This window comes from Lepidochelys kempii, chromosome 3 (assembly GCF_965140265.1).
Source record: "Lepidochelys kempii isolate rLepKem1 chromosome 3, rLepKem1.hap2, whole genome shotgun sequence".
NCBI classification, from domain to species: Eukaryota; Metazoa; Chordata; order Testudines; family Cheloniidae; genus Lepidochelys; species Lepidochelys kempii.
Window position 1 is genome coordinate 33,290,292 of NC_133258.1, and position 26,905 is coordinate 33,317,196.

Below are 26,905 nucleotides of genomic sequence, written 5' to 3' on the forward strand. Positions count from 1 at the left end.
AACTTTTCTGTACTCTTCATAACAGCTTGACTACATTATCCAAGGTTTAAGTAATTTTTAATAAAAAAAGGAAAAATCAAACACCAAATATGTGTATGTGTTTGTTACTGGAACTAAACTATTAATATTGTACAATTTATCAATAATCGCTATTGTGCTACACTGCCCCAGCTTTCTTAAAAGAAGTGACCTTTGCGGCAGTGTCTGAAGCAAAGCCAAAGCACAGTAGTGCAGGTTTTGATTCCCTCTGCTACAGCAAAGTGCATCAGTGCAGCTATTTAAAAAGATTTAATGGTTACATCTGTTGTCTACGCTCTAATGTCAGCTGCAGTACAGTAGAACGTTAGAGTTACGGACACCTTGGGAATGGAAGCTGTTTGTAACTCTGAAATGTTCAGAACTCTGAATAAAACATTATGGACTTCAGCCATGGGATGGTCAGGTTGGGGCTGCAGCCGTGAAGGGGTGGGGGGCTGGTCAGGACTTCTGACTCTTAGGGCCCTAGGGCTCCGGGTTGGGGGTTTTCGGGCTTCTGACCCTTGGGAGCACCGAGGCCCAGGGCTTTTAGACCCGGGGGGAGCGCTGTGGCTCAGGGATTCAGCTCTGCAGCTCTGTTCCCAGCTCCAACTCCGCAGGGGGCTCCAGGGCTCCTCACAGCTCCGCTCTTGGTTTCAGCCAGGTGTGGGGGTGCACCAGGGCTCAGGGCTGAAACCGGGAGCAGAACCACAAGGAGCCTTGGCGCTCTCCCCGTAGCTAAAGCCCTGAGGCCTCCTCGCCCCCGATGTCAGGAACGGAGCTATAGGCCTTCAGCCCCAAGCCCCAGCACTCCCCCCAGGTTTAAAGCCCTGAGCCCCGGTGCTTCTGAGGGTCAGAAGCCCCGAGGCCCCTCCGCCCAGTACCCTGACCCCTCCCACTTTGTGGCTGCAGCCCCAACGCTCCCGTGGCTGAAGTCCGGAGCCTCCCCCGTTGTGGCTGAAGCCCCAAGTCCTCCCCTGCTGGCCCTGGAGTTTTTATAGTATGTTGGAGGAGGGGGCCTCAGAAAGAAAAAGGTTGAGAACCCTTGCAGTACAGTATTTGCTGGATTTTGTTTGTCTCTGCTGCTGCCTGATTACTTCTGGTTCCACATGGTGCTCAGTTTACTGATCAGTCCGTATCTTTGAGGTTCTGCTGTACATATAGTAATTCAACTGACTTCCAAGCTTTCATTCGTAGTTGATGGCTTTATCTTCCATTATAGACTCAATTTTTGTGAACAAGAAGAGAGATATTAACTAGCTCTGAGCTGTATGTCTCCATTTGTCCCCTAATGTAGGAGGCTATGTAGAGAGAGCTATGTTTGGAATACCCACATTGTTCAGGCATACTCCTCCAAAAAACTATGTGCATTCTTAACCCTCTCCCACCAACCCTACCCGTCACCGACCCCCTGTTAATCCGTGAGCTTGTTCAAAAATCAATACCATCTGAATGAGAAAAATAGTGATACCATGTTCTGACAACATTTCACATGAGCATCTTCGACCAGTGTTTATAGACTCATAAGGTCAGAAGGGACCATAGTGATAATCTCACCTCCTGCACATTACAGCCAACAGAACCTCACCTCTCCCATCCTGTAATAGACCCCTAACCTCTGGCTGAGTCACTGAAGTCCTCAAATTGTGGTTTAAAGACTTCAAGATACAGAAAATTCACCATTTATACTAGTTTAAATCTGCAAGTGACCCAAGCCCCATGCTGCAGAAGAAGGCAAAAATAAACCAGAATCTGACCTGGGGAAAATTCCTTCCCAACCCCAAATATGGCGATCAGTTAGACCCTGAGCATGTGGGCAAGACCCACCAAGCAGATACATGGGAAAGAATTCTCTGTAGTAACTCAGAGCCCTCCCCATCTGGTGTCCCGTCTCCAGCAGTTGGGGGTTTTAGCTACTGCAGTCATCAATGGGCCACATGCTATCACAGGCAGTCCCATCATATCATCCCCTCCATAAACTTACCAAGCTCAGTTTCTATAGGACAGGATCAGCCCATAAACAACGAGTGAACCAGTCTTTCAACATCCTACAGGCTCTGTAATCAGCCCACTTGTATGCCCAAGCTGCTGCAATAGCATGGAAGCATCTTGTCATATTCAAAAATATCATCTGGCAGTATGTGTATGTCAGTTTTTTCTCCAAAAGCTTTTCTGTACTATGTAAAGTACAATCAAGATGCAGAGCAAAACAATCTCCATGAAGAATATGGTATCATCACAGTACAGTTATTAGAATAAGTGAATATAAACTGCAAATAAAACAAGTGCAGTAAAGTGTCATAATTTGCTGTACAAGGCCATCATCAAACCATCATCAGACGGATTCCTTCCTTTTAGTTAACTGTTGTTCGGGGGTTTTCTTACCTCTCTGATGGTATCTCTGAAGCAGCAGCTCCAAAGAACTGTTCATGATGAGGAGACGTCAGGAGCATGCAGATGCTCTATGAGATATCAGGAAGGTCTGTCAACATCTAAATGTCATATTGATAGAGTGGAGGGTTCTCGTTTGCTGCTGGCAGCCAGCTAGGGAAACTAGATGCCAACATGTATCTTCTTTCCATCCAATGATTATTTAGTGCTTTGCATATTAAAGGCTAAACTGTATGTGCTACATTTCAATCTGCTGTGCATATCTCTCAAAATAACCCTTTGATCATCCACGTACCATGAATATTTTCAATACAGACCCTTGCCAACGTATTCTAGATCTCAGTAGCCCTTCAGGAGAATCCCAGTGGAAAAAACAGTTATAGTGACAATGACTGAAGTAGGTAGGTAGTAGGAAAGATTTAGTATCAACTAAACTTGACTTGCAAACTCATCCTGACAGCTGTACACAGAGTATGTCTACACTGCAATTAAGACACCCACGGCTGGCCCGTACCAGCTGACTCAGGCTAAGAGGCTGTTTAATTGCAGTGTAGACATTCAGGCTTGGGCTGCAGACCAAGCTCTGGGACCCTCCTACTTGCGGGATTCTAGAGCCTGTGCCAAGCATCTATCTACACCACAATTAAATAGCCCCTTACGTCAAGCCCCACAAGCCTGAATCAGCTGGCATGGACCAGTCATGAGGTTTTAATTGCAGTGTATTGCATATCCACACAGACCAATTTCTGATGTCTTTTACTCACTGCTAAAAAGGTTTTGTTTGTTTTTTTTAAAAGAAAACACACACACCTCCGGGCTATCCCAAGGTAAGAACACAGTGAAGATGAGGCACTTCAGTTATACCACGATATAAACTTCCAACGTCAACCCTATACCTTCAGCTGGGGTTGACCTCAGTGACTTTACCTCATGGTTAAACTAAAGTGTTTTGTCTTCACTAAGCTTTTACCTCAGGATAGCTCATGCACTTTAGTTACCCTAAGAGAAAAAACACTTGATGGAAGATTCTTGTGTCAACCTAGCTACCATCTCTCCAAGAGGTAGATTTATAACAGTAACAGAAAAATCACTCTGTTGCTGTAACGAATGTCAGCACTGCAGCACTACAGCTGTAGTGCAGCTTTAGTTAACAAATACATTTGCTGCAAATCAGATCAGTAACTGTGATGTATAAGACGATCTAGATGATCAGTGAGGAGAATTAAGTTTAAATTAGCTAGCTGACATTGGAACTTTCATGGGAAATTTCACAAACTAATGATTTTTTTGTTTTGCATTAAATTTGTCCTTTAATTAAGAAAAACATTGAAAACAAAAATGAAAACTTTCATTTCATTGTTTTATTTTTCTCCCCTCCCTTTTTTATTCTCCTCCCCTTTTTCCCCCATTAGAAAAGTAAAAAAACATAAAAAAAACAAGACACTTTTCAAAATGAAAATTGTCATTGCTGAAAAACAATGTCGTGATCAAAAAGAAAACATTTCAAAGAGCTCTGCAACCAAACAATATTTTTAAAATTCACCCGAAAGAAGAGTTTCCTCACTAAACACCAAACTAAACTAAAACCCATAAATTCCAGAAAATGAAGAAACTGTTACAACATTTTGGTTGCACAAGGTTGTTTATCTTGCTTAGATACAGCAAAATAGAACATGATTTCACTCTCTGGGGCTAAGTTGATAACAGGAGTTGGAAGGGGAAGGGGAAGTGTATATTTTGAGCCACTAGAATTACCAAAAAGCTGCCACCCTACAACTATTATAGCAAAAAACAACACATATAAACATAAAGCCTTTTCAAATATTATTGCTAGAAGATGTGTGAACACAGAGATGGCACAGACTGCAGAGTGGGAAGGAGCCAAAAACATTAATTGCAAGGCTGGGAAAGAACCCAGAAATGTCATCTATTTTCTGCATATAGGTGTGTATAAGGCTGACTATAATGTAGCATTTTTTAATTCTAATCTCAATTATAAGGTGATCTTTTACAAACTACAAATGTTGATAAACAGTACATTTCATAACTTAACCTGGAAGACAGTAAAAGTCTCAGGGTACACTGAGATGTGGACCACGTGCAACCTGTAGCTTTTAGTCGATTGTGTACACAACTGTTTTGTATATCAACAGCAGCAGCTTCCCAGTATGTACAGAAGTGTGTCTGTCGTTAAAACGAAATTAACTTTTGTAACTTCCCTAATTTTGGTGTCATCTTCTGCTCATTTTGGTAAAGGAGACAGAGCCTTTAATTTTAAAGCACCTTAATTAAAAAACAGACTCCATTAGATTTTCTTCTCTAATGTACCTCGGCCTATATGTTTTTGATTTTTATAAAGGAGTCTAACACACTAGCATTTCCAAACGGCCAGTAAAACCCATCACTAAAAACCTTCTAGCTCCTACTGGCATGTAATTCTTATAAAAGAACGGTTGCATTAGAAACCGAGTCTGTCTGTGCACAAGCCAAATGTTTTCAAGACAGAAAATGCAATCTCCTAGCACAACAATCTCGCCTTTGTCAGTCACGGGGATCCTATGAGAAAGAGCCAACCAGTCTAGGAATTTGGATCAACAGAGTATAAAAGGCTGGAAAATAAGGGTCAAACTTTATTGAGATTGCCAGTATAAAACTAGAACTAGCTGTTCCCTGTGGTCAAAGAGCTTTTAAATTATGATGTTGTGGCACTGCTGCTCTCAGCAAAATAATCTAAGATTCACACCATTAACCCTTTTTTCCATGTCTTCACTTTTTAGTGCAGGCTGTATTAGTATCTGCGTGGAAAGGGCAAGTGTCCTCACACAGAACATACTTTTTGGGCTGCAAATGCGCTTATAATTCCAAGGGCGGGGGGCGGTATACTGTAGCTCTAGGACTGGTGACTGATTTATAGGATATTCTACAGGATCCAAAATAGCATCTCCATACAGAATACAGAGACACTGTGCACAAAAGCTACAATGAACTGAAACAAACTTTCCATTCATTTATCAACGTGACTGCAGTAGCCAATACCGAATAACTTTGCTCAGTATTTCCTGAGCATTTTACTGATTAAAGTGGAAGGGCAGGGTAGAGGTAAGAAAGTGAATTCAGGGCAGAGCAGTTGCCAGCAGCTCTAGTTTCACTTCAAATACAAGCTATTTACCATTTACAGAGTCATCCAACAGCATTATTTTTAAAAGACATCATTGGATTGATTGCTTTACAGTGAGCACTTGCATTCAGTTTGAGAAGACAGGTTTCATATGCAAACTGCAACCATAAAAATCATCTCTTGGTGGTGACTCTCAAAAATCTATCTTTGAAGTAAATTTATATCCAGACACAAGAAAATGCTGGGTTTCCTTAATGTAATTACATGGTTTATGAAACAAGATGACCATTTAAAAGTACTTAAATTACAAAGCCACGGATTAAAATTTTGGAACTCATTCTAAATATGACTGCTTTGCATCCACAACATGCTCAGATAGCTGGAAGCTTCCTCCTTCCTAGTCCTCAGTACGGAGATACAGAATAGTTAACTACTTTTCCATCGTGACTCTTAAAAACAATAAAAAAAACAAACAAAAAACAAACTAAAAAACCCACTAGGTGTAGGGACTGTATATGGCTTGACTGTCCTCTTGATACCTAAGTTGTGCTCAGAAGCATGTTATACAAGCTCACATATATGCACGGACACAAGGGAAAGTGTGACATTGATGAGGTATCGTATACAATATTAGGGTGGGAAATTCAAACCTCTGCTCCCATTCAAATCAAAAGTAAGACTCCAGTTGACTCGAATGGTAGATGATTTAAGCTGAAATGCACTGTCCTAGGGATGGCGGTTCCATGACCGCCATTCCCAAGAGAAGGAGGCGGGTGGTGGTGGTCGGGAACTCCCTCCTAAGGGGGAATGAGTCATCTATCTGCCATCCTGACCGGGAAAGCCGAGAAATGTGCTGCTTGCCAAGAGCTAGGATTCACCATGTGACGGAGAGACTGCCGAGACTCATCAAGCCCTCGGATCGCTACTGCTTCCTGCTTCTCTATGTGAGCACCAATGACACTGCCAAGAACGACCTTGAGCAGATCACTGCAGACTACGTGGCTCTGGGAAGAAGGATAAAGGAGTTTGAGGCGTAAGTGGCGTTCTCGTCCATCCTCCCTGTGGAAGGAAAAGGCCCGGGTAGAGACCGTCAAATTGTGGAAGTCAACGAATGGCTATGCAGGTGGTGTTGGAGAGAAGGCTTTGCATTCCTTGACCATGGGATGGTGTTCCAAGAAGAAGGATTGTAGGCATAGACGGGCTCCACCTAACGAAGAGAGGGAAGAGCATCTTCGCAAGCAGGCTGGCTAACCTAGTGAAGGCGGCTTTAAACTAGGTTCACCAGGGGAAGGAGACCAAAACCCTGAGGTAAGTGGGGAAGTGGGATACCAGGAGGAAGCACAAGCAGAAGAGGACAAGAGGGGAGTACTCCTGCCTCATACTGAGATAGCAGGACGATCAGTGAGTTTTTTAAGTGCCTATACACAAATGCAAGAAGCCTGGGAAACAAGCAGGGAGAACTGGAAGTCCTGGCACAGTCAAGGAATTATGATAGGTTTCAGAGTTACAGCCGTGTTAGTCTGTATTCTCAAAAAGAAAAGGAGTACTTGTGGCACCTTAGAGACTAACAAATTCTCTAAGGTGCCACAAGTACTCCTTTTCTTTAAGGAATTATTATGTGATTGGAATAACAGAGACTTGGTGGGATAACTCACACGACTGGAGTACTGTTATGGATGGATATGAACTGTTCAGGAAGGACAGGCAGGGCAAAAAAGGTGGGGGAGTTGCATTGTATGTAAGAGAGCAGTATGACTGCTCAGAGCTCCGGTATGAAACTGCAGAAAAACCATAGAGCCTCTGGATTAAGTTTAGAAGTGTGAGCAACAAGGGTGATGTCGTGGTGGGAGTCTGCTATAGACCACCAGACCAGGGGGATGAGGTGGACAAGGCTTTCTTCCAGCAACTAACAGAAGTTACTAGATCGCAGGCCCTGGTTCTCATTGGGGACTTCAATCACCCCGACATCTCCTGGGAGAGCAATACAGTAGTGCACAGACAATCCAGGAAGTTTTTGGAAAGTATAGGGGACAATTTCCTGGTGCAAATGCTGGAGGAACCAACTAGGGGCAGAGCTCTTCTTGACCTGCTGCTCACAAACAGGGAAGAATTAGTAGGGGAAGCAATAGTGCATGGGAACTTGGGAGGCAGTGACCATGAGATGGTCGAGTTCAGGATCCTGACATAGGGAAGAAAGGAGAGCAGCAGAATACGGACTCTGGACTTCAGAAAAGCAGACTTTGACTCCCTCAGGGAACTGATGGACAGGATCCCCTGGGAGAATAACATGAGGGGGAAAGGAGTCCAGGAGAGCTGGCTGTATTTTAAAGAATCCTTATTGAGGTTGCAGGAACAAACCATCCCGATGTGTAGAAAGAATATTAAATATGGCAGGCTACCAGCTTGGCTTAACAGTGAAATCCTTGCTGATGTTAACACAAAAAAGAAGCTTACGAGAAGTGGAAGACTGGACAAATGACCAGGGAGGAACATAAAAATATTGCTCAGGCATGCAGGAGCGAAATCAGGAAGGCCAAATCACACTTGGAGTTGCAGCTAGCAAGGGATGTTAAGAGTAACAAGAAGGGTTTCTTCAGGTATGTTAGCAACCAGAAGAAGGTCAACAAAAGTGTGGGCCCCTTACTGAATGAGGGAGGTGACCTAGTGACAGAGGATGTGGAAAAAGCTAATGTACTCAATGCTTTTTTTGCCCGTCTTCACGAACAAGGTTTGTTCCCAGACTACTGAACTGGGCAGCACAGCATGGGGAGGAGGTGACCAGCCCTCACTGGTGAAAGAACAGGTTAAGCACTATTTAGAAAAGCTGGATAAGCACAAGTCCATGGGGCCGGATGCACCGCATCTCAGGGTGCTAAAGGAGTTGGCTGATATGATTGCAGAGCCATTGGCCATTCTCTTTGAAAACTCATGGCGATCGGGAGAGGTCCCGGACGACTGGAAAAAGGCTAATGTAGTGCCCATCTTTAACAAAGGGAAAGAGGAGGATCCGGGGGACTACAGGCCAGTCAGCCTCACCTCAGTCCCTGGAAAAATCATGGAGCAGGTCCTCAAGGAATCAATTCTGAATCAACTAGAGGAGAGGAAAGTGATCAGGAACAGTCAGCATGGATTCACCAAGGGCAAGTCATGCCTGACTAACCTAATTGCCTTCTATGATGAGATAACTGGCTCGGTGGATGAGAGGAAAGCAGTGGACGTGTTATTCCTTGACTTTAGCAAAGCTTTTGACATGGTCTCCCACAGTATTCTTGTCAGCAAGTTAAAGAAGTATGGGCTGGATGAATGCACTATAAGGTGGATAGAAAGTTGGCTAGATCGTCGGGCTCAAAGGGTAGTGATCAACGGCTCCATGTCTAGTTGGCAGCCAGGATCAAGTGGAGTGCCCCAAGGGTCGGTCCTGGGGCTGGTTTTGTTCAATATCTTCATTAACGATCTGGCGGATGGCGCGGATTACACCCTCACCAAGTTTGAAGATGACATTAAACTGGGAGGAGTGGTAGATACGCTGGAAGGTAGGGATAGGATACAGAGGGACCTAGACAAATTGGAGGATTGGGCCAAAAGAAATCTGATGAGGTTCAACAAGGACAAGTGCAGAGTCCTGCACTTAGGACAGAAGAATCCCATGCACTGCTACAGACTAGGGACCAAGTGGCTTGGCAGCAGTTCTGCAGAAAAGGACCTAGGGGTTACAGTGGACGAGAAGATGGATATGAGTCAACAGTGTGCCCTTGTTGCCAAGAAGGCTAATGGTATTCTGGGCTGAATAAGTAGGAACACTGCCAGAAGATCGAGGGACGTGATCATTCCCCTCTATTCGGCATTGGTGAGGCCTCATCTGGAGTACTGTGTCCAGTTTTGGGCCCCACACTACAAGAAGGATGTGGAAAAATTGGAAAGAGTCCAACAGAGGGCAACAAAAATGATTAGGGGGCTGGAGCACATGATTTATGAGGAGAGGCTGAGGGAACTGGGATTATTTAGTCTACAGAAGAGAAGAATAAGGGAGGGTTTGATAGCTGCTTTCAACTACCTGAAAGTGGATTCCAAAGAGGATGGATCTAGACTGTTCTCAGTGGTACCAGATGACAGAACGAGGAGTAATGGTCTCAAGTTGCAGTGGGAGAGGTTTAGGTTGGATAGTAGGAAAAACTTTTTCATTAGGAGGGTGGTGAAGCACTGGGATGGGTTATCTAGCGAGGTGGTAGAATCTCCTTCCTTAGAGGATTTTAAGGTCAGGCTTGACAAAGCCCTGGCTAGGATGATTCAGTTGGGGACTGGTCCTGCTTTGAGCAGGGGGTTGGACTAGATGACCCCTGCTCAACTTCAATTTCAGGTCCCTTCCAACCCTGAAATTCTATGATTCTATGACAAGGAGCGTTTTTGAAAATTCTACCCACACTCTGCCTCTCTAAATCCTTGCTCAATATCTCCCAGCATTAACTGAATAATATTTACTCTGACAGCAAGTACAACAGCGGCATGGTTACTCATCTGGCTGATTCATGACAATAAGATGCTTTTTGTCAGATGAGAAGGGGGGTACTTTATATTTTAAAAAATCAAGAGGACAGAAAAGCTCAAAGATATTTTAATGGATCCATTCATATTAATATCTCAAAATAAGCGTACCTGAGCTTGTGCATATTGGGAGTAGAGAAATACACAACTGCCACAACGTGATATGTCAGGAGGTATAATGAATAGCTTTTTCTTGAATGTAACAATTGTTAGAACTCCCTACATTCTCATGGGTGCAGACAGAAGAAAAATGCTTTTCTTTTAGATTCCTGAAAAGGGCTGGTTGCATTTAGAACTGGTTTTACTCTACTATGCACAGTAGCAAAGCACAGACAATTAAGCACTTACTAGCAAATGATTTTTCCCCTTAGTTTGTGACACACCTTGCGCTAAGAAGTGGGAATGAACAATGGCTTTCCTGTCTTTGTTTTTCCCTTGCAAAGAATAAATATTTGAGCACCATCCTTAAAATAATGAAATCAGTCCTTGACATTTTCCTGCTCGAGAAGGTTCTGAATATGCTTCTGATTCTGGCATGCCTCTCCCTGACTGCCACAAAGTTGAGCAAATATCAGCTGCTTTGCTGATGGAACATGCAGAATGCCCATCTCAGGTTTGTTAAGAGCCCAACACTAAATAGAAAACTGATTTTCTCAGAGGGTTTGATAACTAAGTGCTTCACGGCAAAACATTAGAAGAATTTAACTGACATTTGAAGGGAAATGTCAAGTGGTACAGCATGGCCAACATAATAGAAATTGTATGAGCTGTTTTACAGCAAGTCTCTCCAACCATTTAGAAATGCACCTAAAAGCAGCTCTCCATTTAAAACACTAAACATGTATTTAAGAGGCTATCAGCCTAATCTATAATTCTACATTGTTATTAATACAGCCTCTTTCTAATAGTCATTAATAAGGGAAAATCAAAGGTTGAAGACTTGGAAATTTACATTCAGCACAGTTACTGTTAAATGTATGAAGGGGGAAAAATTGAAAAGAAGAATCTTCATATTCTCACTTTAAATACTCGGGCCCACACTCCTGCAGTCCTTAAACAGAAAAAACTGTAAGGGATTCAACACATTGGGAACTTAACACACACAGATTGTTGGTTGGGTTGCTGGGAGATACAAGGGCAACTCCTGTTCAACCACAGACCATCTTTATGGAAGAGTTTTTAGCAGTGGCATTGTTAGAGGAGCAAATCCGTGACTATATCCAAACCAAAAGCAGGCAGTGCATAAGCCAGATGGTGGGAATGGTGAGGCAGTGCTGGAAGAGAGGTGAGTATATTATGGAAGAAGAGCATTCATAATTTTGTTGATGTAGGTGGGACTTTTGCCTGTTTAGGGATTGTGAGAGTTAGTCCCAAACTATCTTGAAATTAAGTAGTGAACATTTCTTTTTCCACATCTGCACTGCCTTCATCTCCTAAATTGGCCTTTTTGCACCATTTGTTTATGGCAGTGGTTCTCAACCAGTGGTACGTGTACTGCGGGGGATATGCAGAGGTTTTCCAGGGGGTACATCAACTCATCTAGCTATTTGCCTAGTTTTACAACAGTCTACATAAAAAGCATTAAAGAAGTCAGTACAAACTAAAATTTCATACAGACAATGATTAGTTTATACGGCTTTATATACTGTACACTGAAATGTAAGTACACTATTTATATTCCAATTGATTTATTTTATAATTATATGGTAAAAATGAGAATGTAAGCAATTTTTCAGTAATAGTATGCTCCGACACTTCTGTATCTTTCTGTCTGATTTTGTAAGCAAGTAGTTTTCAAGTGAGGAGAAACTTGCAGATACACAAGACAAATCAGACTCTTGAAAGGGGTACAGTGTCTGGAAAGGTTGAGTGTCACTGATTTATGGTGAGAGTTTTGGATAGGTGACCAAAGATATTCTCTGAGGCAAAAAGAAGCTTCCCACATGCTGTCACCTTATAAGGTGTTTCAAGATCCCAATTGTGCCTGTTGAGAAAAAGCCAAAATAAAAAGCACACAAGAACAGTGTTCCCTCTAATTTTTTATGTCCATATGTGAAATGAATTTTGTTATGTGCACCAATATGGAGGTGATGTGTAGTGGGGGTGGAGCCAAGGGGTTCAGAGTGTGGGAGGGGGCTCAGGGCTGGGGCAGCGGCTTGGGGTGCGGGGGGGTGAGGGCTCTGGCTGGGGGTGCGGGCGCTGGAGTGGGTCTGGGGATGAGTGGATTGGGGTCCGGGAGGGGGCTCAGGGTTAGGGCAGAGGATTGGAGTGTGGGGGTGATGACGGCTCTGGTTGGGGGTGCAGGCTCTGGGGTGGGTCTAGGGATGAGTGGTTCAGGGTACGGGAGGGAACTCAGGGCTGGGGTAGAGGATTGGGTGCAGGCAGTGAGGGCTCTGCCTAGGGGTGAAGGCTCTGGAGTGTGGGAGGGGCCTCGGGGTGGGGCCGGGAATGAGGGGTTTGAGGTGCAGGCTGCCCCAGGGAGAAAGGACTCCCCCCAGCCCTCTCTCACTGCAGCAGCTCGGGGCCGGGTGAGAGAGGCACCTTTCCCTGGCCACAGTAGTTCCAGGGGGGCTGGGCCATGCCAGGGCAGAGGCGCCTTTCCCTGCCTGTGCAGCCCTTGACAGCCTGCTGCACGGCTGCACAGCTTACAGGGAACTTAAGACAAGAAACTTGGCTCAGTTGCTTGCAGGGTGCCTTTGCATCATGTGGTCAAGCAAGAGGCTGCACATGGTGGAACATGGTCTCCCTTTGAAATATACTCACCTCTTGCAGCTTCAGTATTTAGATTGGTCGGCCCCTCAATGCAACTGCAGAACTAAGGCACTCTGAACACTTGGTGCTCCCTTTCCCCCCAGTTTTTATACTAAATAACTGTCTTCAGCAAAGATGTTGCAATCATCAGCCGAGGACAATGGACTTATGACAGGAGTGGGAGTTGAATAATACAGGTTTTATTCCCTATTCTGCTACAGACTTCCTGTGTGCCATTCAGCAATACACTTAGGTCTATGGTTTTAAATCTCAGTGAATTTTGGGTGCCCAAACAGACATGCCTAAGGCCTGATTTTCAAAAGGTGTTGACCACATGAAGCGTCTGCTTATTTTATTTGGAGTTGTGGGTGCTCAGCACTTCTGATAATCAGGCCTTAGATGTCGCAAGTGGAAAACCAACATTTACATTACGGCCTTAACCTCTATGCCTTGGTTTCCTCATCTGTAAGAGTGGATAACTACCCATCTCCAGTGGGCATCAGAAGGATTAAATCAATGATATTTACAAAATGCTCCAAGACCCTCAAGTGGAAGGTTCTATACAAGAGCTTTGCTTTGTGGGCTGATTTCAGATTCGGAGTGACCTCCACCTCACATACCTTTTCATGCATGTTAGAGGAAAAAAAGTCCCTCTCAGCCCCCTTTGCAATCTGACACAATGTACACACACCTCTACTAACCACATGCATAACTCATTTATACGAGCCACTTCAACAGTAAGGGCTGGTCTACACGACTGTGGTAAATCGATCGAAGTTACACAACTTCAGTTACGTGAATAACATAACTGAAGTCGACATAGTTAGATCCACTTAGCGTGGTGGCTACACTGCCCTCTGTCAACGGGAGAGCATCTCCCGTCTACTTCCCTTATGCTTCTCGGGGAGGTGGAATACAGAAATTGATGGAAAAGTGCGCTCCCATCGATTTAGCGTGTCTTTACCAGACCCACTAAATCGACACTTGCTGCATCTATTGCAGCAGTGCTGATCTACTGGTAAGTTTAGACATGCCCTAAGTTAACCATCGAAACACTTGAACATGGCCCATATGATGGGTTCCTCAAGTTAAGGATGGGGGTGTGAGAGCTGTGGATGGTGGCAGGAGGTAGTTGAGGTTGAGAAATGGAAGGGATGGGTAAGTGGTGAGGGAATATTGAAAGGCTTAGTTGCTCATTTCCTTCGTTTTTGTTGCTGGATTTGGCAGAATATGCAGTTTAACAATCTTAACTCTAAATGAATGATCGTTTGGGTATTTTTGGAGGGTGGAAGATATAGTCAGAGCTTAAATTAGCATGGTGGCCAATTAAGAATGAAGACACAGCATAGGTACTAAGTACTGGTGCTGATCCTGGTACCTCATTCTCTAGGCTATTTGGACAAGGAACTACTGGATGGCAGAATGCCTAGCCTGAAGCAGACTGTGGGAAGCAGAAAAGGAGAATACTTCCAATTACCAAAGCAATTAACTCTTTATTAGCCAATTAAGAAGTGACATTAGTGAGCTCTGAAAACAGTGCCGTTCAGTCCTATATAGCCAAAGAAAGAACTGGGACAGGGAACAGCAAAAGGAGGAGGCAGAAAAGTGGAGGGAAGTAATCAGAGTTCTGAAGCATCCTGCCCCTCCACCCCATAATCATCGTATCAGATCGTTACAAATGGGGTAATTTTAAATAATTTTTTACCCTCTCTGCACAGTCTGCTGTTATACATCTATACCATGATAGCAACCAAAGGCCCCAATTAACCTTTGTCAACCATCATGCGGAGCACTGGACAGTCCCAGATGAAGAAAAGGTCCCTTTCTTTCTCTCTATCATATGCCCCTGGGAGGGTATGCCTTTTACACATGTGTATAAAGTCCTTGCATCTTAGATAATACAGTATCTGAATTTTTAACGTGCATCAGATGTCCAGTGTTCTTGTTTCTATTCAGACAGATTGCCTTGCAGCCACTCCTTTTGTATTTACAGTATGCGCTTTGCTTATGTGGTATATACCCAGAATAGAAGACATTGCCAAAACACATTGTGTTAGGGAAAAAAAACACTACGTGCCCATCATTCTTTGATTGCTGAGGAATTTGTAATGAAGCTAAGAAAATAGCATAGCTTAGTTAACACTCCCAAGCCTCAAGAATAGCAGATAAAGTATCTTATTGAAATAACCTAATTAAATACTATACGATACCCTTCATCTTTAAACTGTCCAACTCTCCTTGTTTCAATGTCCAGGACTGATGAATGAAAATACAGTAAAGGGGTAGGGGGAGGGAGAGGGCTTGTTTGTTTGTTTTTGTTGGAGATGCAGCTACTTTAGAGAACATATGGGAATACTACATTTGGAAGAGTTCTCAGGCAACTTAGGAAACATTTTCTGATCTCTACACAGAGTTCCCAACACTGCAGCCATATTAAAATGAAATGACTGGAAGCATATTAATGATTAAAAGGATAGTTAATTCTCCATTTTTGCTTAGAATCCTTAAGTATTCATTGGTGCTACAGCAGCAGATACAGTTACTGTGATCATCTCTTCCACAACTACTGATACATATATACATTGAGCATCCTGATCTTGGTATTCAAGGAAAGTTCCATCTTAAATATAAATAAATCAAATAGAAGCCACTGTATTTTCTTAACTCGTTTATACCCTTTACTGTTTTTAACAGGAAACAAGCAAAGCCTAGTTCTTAACATCACAAATATACCTTTTGTAAATAAAACGTTAAGTTCAAAAGGGGGGCTCACCCACTAATGGGAAATAAGAGCTGGGATATATTTTAGCAGGGGAAACTGAAAGGCAATCTGCAATTTTCTACCATACAAACACTGGGATAGTTTGAGAAGGAAGGTGAAAGTGAGAGAGGAAAAAGAGTGGATAATTCAAATGGGCCCATAGGGCCAGGTCTTCACTGTTGTGAATCGGGGTAGCTCCACTGAAGTCAACGAAGCAACCTGGAGGAGGATCTTCTCCTTAGTGTTGTCAATTAGGAGAGAGCTGTCCTTCATGGAGGACAGTGGCTTCCACACACATCTCTCTCCCCCACGATTCTGTTGTCTCCAAGCATATGAGGGGAGAAGTAGCTCTCTCCCGTTTCAGTCACCACTCCAAAAACACAGCTACAGCAGAGCTTGGAGGCAGACATCACCTCTGGCACCTCCCTCCCCCCGCCTCCCTCCACACACACACTTTTGTTATTGTTTTCTAGCTTTTGAAAGGGTACAAGATGCCTTTCTTTATGTGGCTCTTTTGCATTAGATAAGCTTTGGGCCCCAATTTTCCACTTCTTTACACCACATGTGGTCATCCACATTTGTGCAAAGCAGGTGTAAAGCTACTGCTGGTGTGAGTGAGTGGACGATTCCCATTTGCTAGTGGTCTACACACACACTTTGCATTGGTGAAGATGACTACACAATACACAAACCGTAAGGCAGCGGAAACTACAGGCCCATTGTTCCTAGAGCAGTTCGGGACTATATAGTTTTACCGATGTCCTTGACTTGTATGTGTCAGGAAAGAACTGAGATTAGTGTTTGCTAGTTATGCTACAAAGCCAGTGAGGGGACCACAAAAATTAAAGCTCAAAAGACACTCCCTATCAGAAATCTTTAAATGAGATGTATCTAAGGTACGTACATATATGGCCTCCACCACCCTAGTATCTGAGCACCTCAAACTTTAATGGATTTATACTCACAACCCCTTATAAGATAGGAAAGTGCTATTATCCCCATTTTTACAGATGGAAATTGAGGCAAAGAGAGACTAAATGAGAAGCCCAAGGTCCCACAGCAAGTCTGTGTCAGAGAAGGGAACTGAATCTGTCTCCCCCAAGCCCTGGGATAGTGTCTTAACCATTGGACCATCCTTCATTTAAAGCTTGGGACTGCAAGTCTACTGAACAGGTGTTTCCTCTAAATGTACCAGTTTTGACCATAAAGAGTGTTTGTTGGACAAAGAACAAGAATTTACTCAGTCACCAAGAGACCTGTTCATACCGAACTCAGCTAAAACACACCCTAACATGTGTCATAAATATTAGTAAGGCTAGGATGACTGGATGCTTCCCATGTTACTGCTACCTGACAGGTGTCTCATACATGAACAAATGAAGCAATTCCCTAACATTCTGGAGATCATCTGGATTTAAATGTTAACTATAGCTGGCTCCATCAGCGATAAGTACAGATGCATATTCTCTTATTACTCCTTTCCTTCCACAAGTCCACTCCACCATCTCATTAATGAATTTTTAAATGTTTGTCCTGCCACTGACAGAATGGCAGTACAAGACAAAACCCTCTCACTCCTCTTTAACAGGTCAAGAGTGGAATCAGCTGAATCCTGACAGACACACCCAGCCCTCTTCAGCCGGAAGATGGGTCAGCCCAACATGGGAACTCAAAGGACGAAATAAAAAGAAATTCAGACGAAGAGAGAAAAGCAGAGATCCTGTATGACCCTCCTACTCCTTCACCCTTCCAAACAGCTACCAGTACCAGCTTTGCCTATCAGGGAAACGGGGCACTGCTATTATTAACATCTGCTGGTTGCACTGTCCCTGATACAACGGTTTGCCTCTTCCTGTTACTGACTGACAAGAACTGTTGTCTTTGGCTGGGGCAATTCGACACAATGCTGACCAGGCAGGACAAAGCAAAGGAAGCAGCTCTGTCTTGGCTTGGAGGCCAGCACTGTGGCAGCCTGCAAAGAGATTAAGCAAAAACAATACTTTCTGGGTAACAAGAGCCACCCTGGAGAATCCGTTTGCTATTAACAATAGTAAGAAGAAATATCAGGAAATAAAATAATGTTTAATAGTAGCTAGCCTAAATCAAAAGACAGGGAACACCAACCAGACGTGTTAAGCTTCATTCAAATCTTTGAACTTCAACTATTTGAGGAGTTAATGGAAATGTTAAATGACTGGGGAAAATATTTAGCACTAACTGACAATTTGCTAAGAAGATCGCACGCTTTAGACTTACATGTCTTCTAAGGATTTGTCATAGCTTGATTTTAAGTTAAACATTTAACGCGCACTCCAGTTACACTGCATTGTTCCCTATAAAACTAGTCTTCCAACAAGTTTTAAATAGAATGCCATCCTGAAACAAAAGAGAACGACTCAGAAGTGGGTTATTATTGTGCTAAAAGTGTCTTTTCAGAGATGCAAGGAGAGCGCGTAACAAGCAAGAGGAACTAGAATTTTTCTCCTAAAAGACGATTAATTGCTTAGAGAATTTTATGAAACCTGGAGGGAGGACTCTCAGCCATTTAAACCTGTGCAAGTGGGTGTCACATGCGTGCTCTGGCTTGGTAGAGTCTTACTCTCACTTTGCACAGGTTTAAATGATTTCACAAGATGCATGGTAGTGGAGAATCAAGTCCATAAAAAGGGAAGAAGAGATGATATTGGTGCCTATACCTAACACTTTTAATGGTAACAAGATAATGAGGAGTGGGATAGCAAAATTATTTGGGCCAGATTTTGGCAGCTCTTGCCCAGGTCAAAAGGAATGCCCATCTCCCTTGAGCACCACAGTGCGAGCACTCAGAAACTTGCTCTCCCCAAGTGGAAAAAGATGGATCCACAGCACGTCCACTAGTACTAGATAGCAAAAGGAGCACGGATGGGTGGAACACTAGTCATGACCCTTCCACACCATTGATTGTACAGGGCAACACATGCCACTCTCTTAAGGGAGAAGAAGTTGTCACATCCTTCATTAGTGTAATATCTCAGTGCCTTACAACTTTTAATGCATTTATCCTCACAACAGCCCGATGGTCTAGGGAAGTATTATTATCCGCAAACTACAGCTGGGGAAAATGAGGCAGAGAGAGCCTAAGTGATATGCTCAAAGTCACACAGGCAGCCTGTGGCAAAGTACGGAATCAAACCCAGGTGCCTCAAGGGCCAGGCTAATGTCCTACCCAATTGACCACCTTTCCTCTCCTGTGTTTGTCCACCATGCCTCAGTACTCACAGAGGTATTCTCATTCTCTAAGCACCCCCAAAGGCAGAATGTTTTCCAGTCACTGCCTAGCCATGGCTAGTACAACCATAAATAAGGTTGAGATTCTGTCACAGGTATTTTTAGTAAAAATCAGGGACAGGTCATGAGCAATAAACAAAAATTCATGGAAGCCTGCGACTGGTCCCTGATTTTTATCAAAAATATTGAGGTGGGGGAGAGGAAGACAAACAGAACACAGCCAGGGGCTTGCAGCTGTTCCAGCCCTGCCACTGCTCCTGCAGCAGGGGCTAACCACTGCTGCCCCCGCCCCAGAGGGGCTAACCCAACCCCAGCTGCTGCTTCAGCCCTGGGGGGCCACTGCTCCAGCAGCCCTGGGGCTAACAGCTGCTCCAGCCCTGCCCCAGAAGAAGTCACAATGGTCCCAGAAAGTCATGGAATCCATGACCTCCATGACAGGATCGTATCCTTAACCATAACCTAATACTTTGAGTTAGAATATGGAAGAATGATTGCTTTTGGAATTCCTGGGCATCTTAGGATGAGATATTAACAAATGTTAAGGAGATCAGAGAAGAGGAACAGAACTGGTAAGCAAGTTGGAGAGACTGATTTACAAGGAAAGATTAAGAACAGTTAAATATGGATCACTTGCCCTCCATCTAATTAAACAAGGTACCCAGTATGACATTACTCAAGTTTGTTCTACACCTTCCCTCATCTACACCCATTAAGTCAGTTGGGTTATCCAGGTTAAGTCCAGACAAGATTTGGCCCTACATTAGCAATCCAAACAAGTGCAAATGAAATGGGCAGGGAAGTTTACCCAGAATGCTCTGGATACGTGACTGGAAATGCATGAATGCTTTAGCATCTTCTTCCTTCTTTGTTACCAAATTAATGTTAAAAAATAATGAAAGAAAAAAAATTTAGTATTCAACAGATGCCAGTGTGTGAGACTGAGCAGTTGAAATGACAGGGCCATAGACCGATCATCTTGTTTGTGCAAATGAGCACACAGAGTTTAAAAGAGGGAAATACAACAAACTGAATTCATGAGTAGAGAAAGAACACTAAGCAGAGCCATGTCCCAGATTCAGGGACTAACCTTCAAGGGAGACAGCTACAAGGAGAATTCTGTGTGGGGGTCTCAGAAAAAACACTATTACAAATGCCCACATCAGCAAAGGCAAGGAGGGGGTGGAAGGTAAATACTGTACCCTCTATTGTAATACACCTAGGTGGGAAAACAGCCACTTTCTTCTCCTCTGTTATTTTATAAAGTATTTTTGGATCATCGCGCTGACTCGGAATGATACAGTGCTCAGATTAGAGCTTAGTTAACAGTTAAATAATTAGCTTCTTTTTCAACACTCGGAATAGTCACAAAAAGGTGAAAAATAAAAGGAAGTTACCATATAATTCTAATTTATTTGAGAAAAGTTTTTTTGCATTGTTTCTTAAACTGTATGGACTGAATGTAAACACTCTGATGTTGGTAATGACAATTAAAAGTTCAAGCTCGTTAGATAGTTGGATTGCCTCAAGTCATATGGCATTGATTCAGACTTCTGACTAGATGAGTGTAACTCTTAATATCAGGTGGAAGACTTGGAGAAAAACAAAACAAAAATTGCCAGGGCATTGACTCTCTCAGGAAAAGGTAGCAGGAAACATAGGATTAAAAGAATTTTAGAAAACAACCCTTTTCCTTTTGGGGCCATAAAAGCCTTATCTGAAGGCATCATGTCTTGAAAAACTAGACTTTAGTACTTCACGGGAATAAGCTATACTGACATAAGCATCCTTATACCTGCAAAACTGAGTTCACACTAAGGGACTGCACTGTGTTAACAGCATCAACCAACACTCAACCAATCCTGTTCATGCAAATGACTTAGTGTCTGTTAGAGACTGAGGTGTGGATGAAGTCTGAGAGCTGAGCTCCACCTAGATCAGACGGTGACAGTCTTCACAGGGTACAGGATACGGACCTTGCTGTAAGTTATCCATGCCCTTATCACTTCAAGATCAGAGGACTGTGATGTACTCTACCAGGGGTTATTGTTTGAGACCACAGGAACTGAAGCTGTTACTGAATGAGCTGGCTAATTTTCTGAGTGGAGTTTTGTCTGGCAGCACATAACCCCAGTGCTTCAGGTGTGAATAGGCTGCCAGCAAATTTCCATAGGAACTCAACATATTTATTTAACCTTTAAAAACTGAAGTAGTTTGGGATCTAGTACCCTAAGAGTCTGTTTCCCACCATGTGCAGTACAGCCAGAGCACTGTGGTCAGGGGAGGCACTCAAACTGGAGCTCCCCTCAGTACAGAAGAGAGAGACCTGCACTTGCTTCCCCCTTGGTCTACCAGAGTCCAGATCTGATCATCTTCCAGACACACTGCAAGGCCCCATCTTTTCTTCCTGGCACTTAGGGAGGGGACTCCTGGAGGAAAGTTCCTTTATGCGGTATGTAGAAAACTGGAGGGGAGGAAATAGCTATTTAGTAACTTATGATGGCGTATTTAGTACATGTTTCTATTGGATACCATAGGAGATGGTCACATTTAACTGCTGCGGTGGTGCCCACAGGACAGCATAACTGAAGACCTCAATGAAAAAGACCTCAATGAAGAAGACTCCCAGCAAGTGACTACCCCTCACATATCATGGATCTCATTTTCCAGTAACAAGATGGAAGTGATGTCACAGAAGGGATGCGGCAATTACTGCTACCTCTCTAGAGCCCAGGACCATGCTGGTCCTCGGATGCCTTCCTCTCTTTATGGCTACTCATTATTTTATTTCTCTCACTACCTCTCTCTTTTCCTTCCTGATTTCCCAGCAGATCGCCATATTTGGGATCAGGAAGGAATTTTCCTCCAGAGCAGATTGGAAGAGGCCCTGGAGGTTTTACGCCTTCCTCTGTAGCATGAGGTACAGGTCACTTGCTGGAGGATTCTCTGCTCCTTGAAGTCTTTAAACCATGATTTGAGGACTTCAGTAGCTCAGACATAGGTGAGAGGTTTATCGCAGGAGTGGGTGGGTGAGATTCTGTGGCCTACATTGTGCCGGAGGTCAGACTAGATGATCATAATGGTCCCTTCTGACCTTAATATCTATGAACTCTGGTGTGATTAGAAAGTTCACTATCTGCAAACACTTAAAGGGGCTAGCTGAAAGTCTGCATTCTGAAAACATTCTCTGACTGCTCCAGCATTCATAGACAGTGTACATTGAAGGGTTGTGGCATAGCTAACATGAATTCATGTAAATGGCTTCTAGAAGCAGAAAACCACTCCCATTACTGGTGCAATGTGAACGCAGTGTGGCTACCATGTATCCAAAAGCTGTACCAAGGTCATAGCTTTTAAGGCTAGTGTAAGGGACCGTTATGATCATCTAGTCTGTCCTCCTTCAGAAAGGATCTCACCAGCTCAAACGGAGATGAACACCACACCACTGACTCACTTCTGCACAGCTAGTTAGAGACACAGCCTGTTTATAAAAACAGCAATTGACAATAGGCCAAGTACTATACAGTAGAATTATTAAACCACTGACACTGAGTAAGTGTTGTGCTAGGTTATAATTGGTTTGTGCAGTTTGAGAGTTATAAAAGGAAACTGAAAACAATGTGGTCAAGAAACCACACACATACACACACTATTAATACTGCAGCCTAATTTTCATGATGGTAAGAAATGTAACAGCTGATGGAACACATTTAGGCCCTAAATCTGCAATCAGATCCATGAGGATGAAAGGATCTGCCTGGGGGGTTCCATTTGTAGGATCAGGGTTAGTTTTTGCAATGGATCAGCACTGAGAAGTCCAACGGGAGAAGGCCTCTCCCAGGCCAAGAAAGGTCTGTGGGCCTTTTCTAGATAACACTAGATACACTAGCACCATTCTTACCACCATATGTTTTGTGCAGCCAAAACTGATGCCTAAGTCAACAATACAAGGCTGAGAGTTTACTTGGGGGATAGATGTCAAATCTTGTAAGAAGTGTTCATAATGTAATACAACCACAGAATCCGATACAGGAAAAGATTTTAGAACAAGTAGTAATAACAGCCAACTAGATATTTGTCATTTTCAAAATGGTTCCCTTATAATATATGCTTTGTATATTTTAAGCTTAAAAGTGGACATAATTAACAGTATTAATAGGGTGCCTCATACCCAAAAGTATATGGGTACCTAGCATAATATAAAACACAGAGACAATCTAGCCCAATAACTACCAGTGTTGGTGTGGGAAAAAAAATAATCTACTACCAAACTGTCCAAACACAAAGAAAACACCTTTTATTAGCTTAAAATCAAAGTTTATCGGCCTCACATTCATTGTGGCAGTATCTACAACTAATCTACAATCTGGCAGTCGTGTTTGTGTGTGTATTTTATATATATACATATATATACACAAATAAAGAGAGAGACACACACACACACACGTGGTATGTTTTGTTATTGTAAATATATTCATTGTGACCTGTACTTTGGATCAGTAAATATGTCAAATTACACATTAATGTTGGCATAATAGAATACAAAGATACAGACGTAGGAAAGATTACTTCTAGGACAGTGGTAAAACTAACGGTGAAATAAAGCATGCACCAGACATATACTTCTGGCCTAATTTTTTTCCCATTGAAATCAGCAGCAAAACTCATTGTCCTCAAAGAAAGAAAGATTTGTCCCTTTCTTTATCTCATCTCCAAAGCACGACTGCTAGCCAGTCTGGAAGGAGGAGTTTTGATCGTCTGGAATGGTACACAGATTGCACAAGAATATAATGAGACATAATTTTGGACAAAATATATTTCTGTCTGAAAAATGTATTTCAAGTAACACCTACATTTACTACAAGAGAAAAAAGCCTTCCCCACCCCTTATTTTTGGTTTGTTTACTTTAGGTAAATAATAACACTTCAAATATAGTCAATTTCATAGATCCACTAAATGCACCGTCAGTTAGTTGATCAAATTCTCCCTTGCTGTAAAAATATCGGAGCAGAAAAACCCTTACAACATTTTCTTTCAAAGGCATTTCTAAAAATCCAAAATATAGTATTTAAAGGGAGGTCTATGAACCGGAACTTTTACAGGTCAGTCAATTTAAAAAATATTCAATGACAATATTCCTCTAAATGACACTTTTGATATTTTTAATAGCATTCTTCACACACAGGATCACAAAGTACTTGACAAAAAAGATTAGAGAGAGATTTCAAGAAAACCTGTAAATTCAGCAGGAAACACTTCCAGATTAGACACCACAAGTAAACAACAAATGAAGCCAAAATCATTTCACCATGTACACAAACCAAAAATCAGTCCATCATTCATAAATTATCACTGTAAAGCTCAAACAATTTGTTTCACAAAAGGAAGAGACTGATCATCTAGGAATATGGTGGAAATTCAAATGGCTAATGTCTGTTTTCATCCCTCATCAGTTCAATGGTCCATAGGCAAGTTCTACATACAGTGCCTGCCTTTTTCAAAGGAATTTGAGGGTGCTAAGCCTTTCAGAAAAATCAGGCTAGTTACGATCTGGTTACTTCTTATTCCTGTGTTGATAAGATTAAGGACAGTATCACTTTTGTACCAGTGGGGGGAAAAATTCAGAAACTGCTTTTTTTCACTTTTATAACCCAAAACCAGCCAAACTCCCCCCCCCGCCCCCAAAATGTTGGCTAAAAAGGAACTGCTGTCCATACCTCAGGAGGATTCATGCTTTTTAATCCCCCATGAGAGACTTGTTCCAATCACTATTCAGTAATAGGTGGCTCTCCTTACTTCAAGATACAGAACTGTTCTGAAATGGTTTAGTTATCTCTAAGCATCATATCACAGAAGATAAATAAGTGTTAATAAGTGCGGAGTATGATCAGGGTTTTTTTTAGTTACAGTTCCTGTAAATAGCCTCTGTGAGCTATACCATCTGTAGCAATGTTTCCTCATTTATTATATCTTTCATAATAGCTGTTATAGTTTGGTAATGCCTCTAGAATAGAACAGCCTTTGCCAGAGGTTCTTTAAACTGAAATAATACCATTTCTGGCAAAGAAAAAGTCAACACACCTTCATAGTTCTTTGAGACTTGTTGTACAAAAGGAGAATATTACAACAGAAAGATCTCATTAACAGAAACATTTATTTTTAATTTCTTGTAAAAAAGACCCCAAACCAGTGACAGGAGCTCATACTTGTACCGCGGGTGTGTAGACTTAAATAGAGCCCTTTATGTAAGTGGATTTGAAACACCCTATGGTGACCTACAACATTAAATAACTGTGTCCTAGGTGCCAGCCAGCACAGAAAGAACACATAGTTGAACAGCCATGGACAAAAGGGGCTCAGAGTAGCACTGCACAACACACGAGGCAGCCTCATTTCTTCCTTCCCCCACCCTACCTACAACCAGCTCTCCCTAATGCAATCACTAACTGCCCTCGGTGACACAGGATGGGTTTCCTGCAAGCCCTTTCATAAGGCTTTGTTTAAAACATGGACACCAAGAATAGCAGATGATCCTAAGCAGCAACAGAGTTCACAGTGAGTGGAGCTGTCATGGCTTGGATTAGAGAGCCAGGACTGGAGTGTGCATGGAGCCTGCCAGTTTTTTGTTCCCTTGAGGACGTGGCCACACAGACACACAGGAACTCTCTTCTTTCCACCATAATTTGAGACTCTCTGCCTATTCTGGGGTTGTTAAGCCTGGGAACCGGCTCCCTACAAGAAATCTGCACCCCCCACTACCAGCAGCACAAAGGTACATTACCTTGTTCATACGATCACAACCCACCTGCACTAGACACAGGTGGAGAAGGCTGGGGGCAGCAAAATAAAACCTCCCTGGATAACAGAAAGCTGGACACAGCACAAAGGGATCAGAGAGGTGGAGGGGTCACCACCCAGCCCCCTACCCACACAAAAAATATGACCCTAGCCCCCCACACCCTCCAGACAGCCACCCCTCCCCCCCTCACACACACACACTTCACAACTCCAGGCAGGGCCAAGGGTTGGCGGCTCTTGCCTTTTTTTCCTGCAGAAAACCTGTCGATTGAAAGGATTAACCCGAGAGAGAGTCTCGCTGCTTCTTCCTCGCTAACAAGCCGGGTGGAACCGAGATAGCAAAGTACCAGAGGCGGCAGCGCCCGCCAGGCTGCATCTTCCTCCTGCGGCTGGACTTGTGCAAACCCCAGCCCCCGCCCCACACCTGCCTGCTTCTGGGGCCAGAGATGCAGAGGGTGGGGCGGGGGAAAGGGGGGGGGGGCTGGACAAAAAGGACCCCGGGCAGTCGCAGCAATTCAGTGGAGTCACAAGAAGAGTGGACGCCAGTGCCGCTGGGACAGGCGGCGGCGGCAATGGTGAAGTCACACACACACACACACACAATGCACCCTCGCCTCTCTCCGGCGCGATTGCGGCGGGGGCGCGAAACAGCCCGAGGACGCCGCGGCTCACGGCAAGGCATTCACCGCGGGCGTGGAGGAAAAGAGGGCAGGAGAGGCCCAGATCCCCCACGTACCCTCTGGGTGCTGGGCGCCGACACCCACACAGTGGCCTACCCTACAACCCCACCTGGGGCAGCCCTAGGGCGCTGACACCCCCGTAACACACCCCGCGCGGCTGGGTCCGAGGGGCCACTGGCCGAAGTACCAGCGCCAAGTTCGTGCCCCCTCCCCGCCTTCGGAGCGATGGAGGGATGCGCAGGGTGCCGCCCGCCCGCCTTACCCGTCTGCCGCTGCAGCCTCGGCGGGGAAGGAGAGATGCTGCTGTCGCCTCCGTGCCTGCGCCGGCCGGCTGCCTCCCCAAAGCGGGCGGCTCCTGCGCCCTGCGCGGCTCCTGCGGCCGCTGGCATGGACCATGCACCGCACGCTTAGCGGCCTGGGCAGGGCGGCGGCCGCGCTCCGGGCATGGCTCCGAGCCCAGTCCCCTGCCCCGCGCAGCCAAGTGCGCACCGCTCGGGGTTTCCAGGTGGGGGGGGGAGGGGTGGAGACGGAGGCGGGAGGGAGCCGCTAATCTAAGCACAAAGGCGCCATTAAGCTTCAGCGGT

General features: G+C 43.9%; 1 protein-coding gene across 2 annotated transcripts in view; it reads right to left on the reverse strand.

Annotated features, from left to right (window-relative positions):
- Positions 1-26,905, reverse strand: part of RNF144A (ring finger protein 144A) — a 99,009-nt gene extending 72,104 nt beyond the window's left edge. Inside the window, exon 1 of one of the 2 annotated variants that reach the window (XM_073336079.1) lies at positions 26,584-26,905. In XM_073336079.1, the coding sequence (XP_073192180.1) occupies positions 26,584-26,710 (127 nt within the window). In that variant the 5' untranslated portion in view covers positions 26,711-26,905. Of the gene's footprint in view, positions 1-25,882; positions 26,056-26,583 lie in introns of those variants that run through there. The other variant, XM_073336080.1, reaches the window with a different exon arrangement.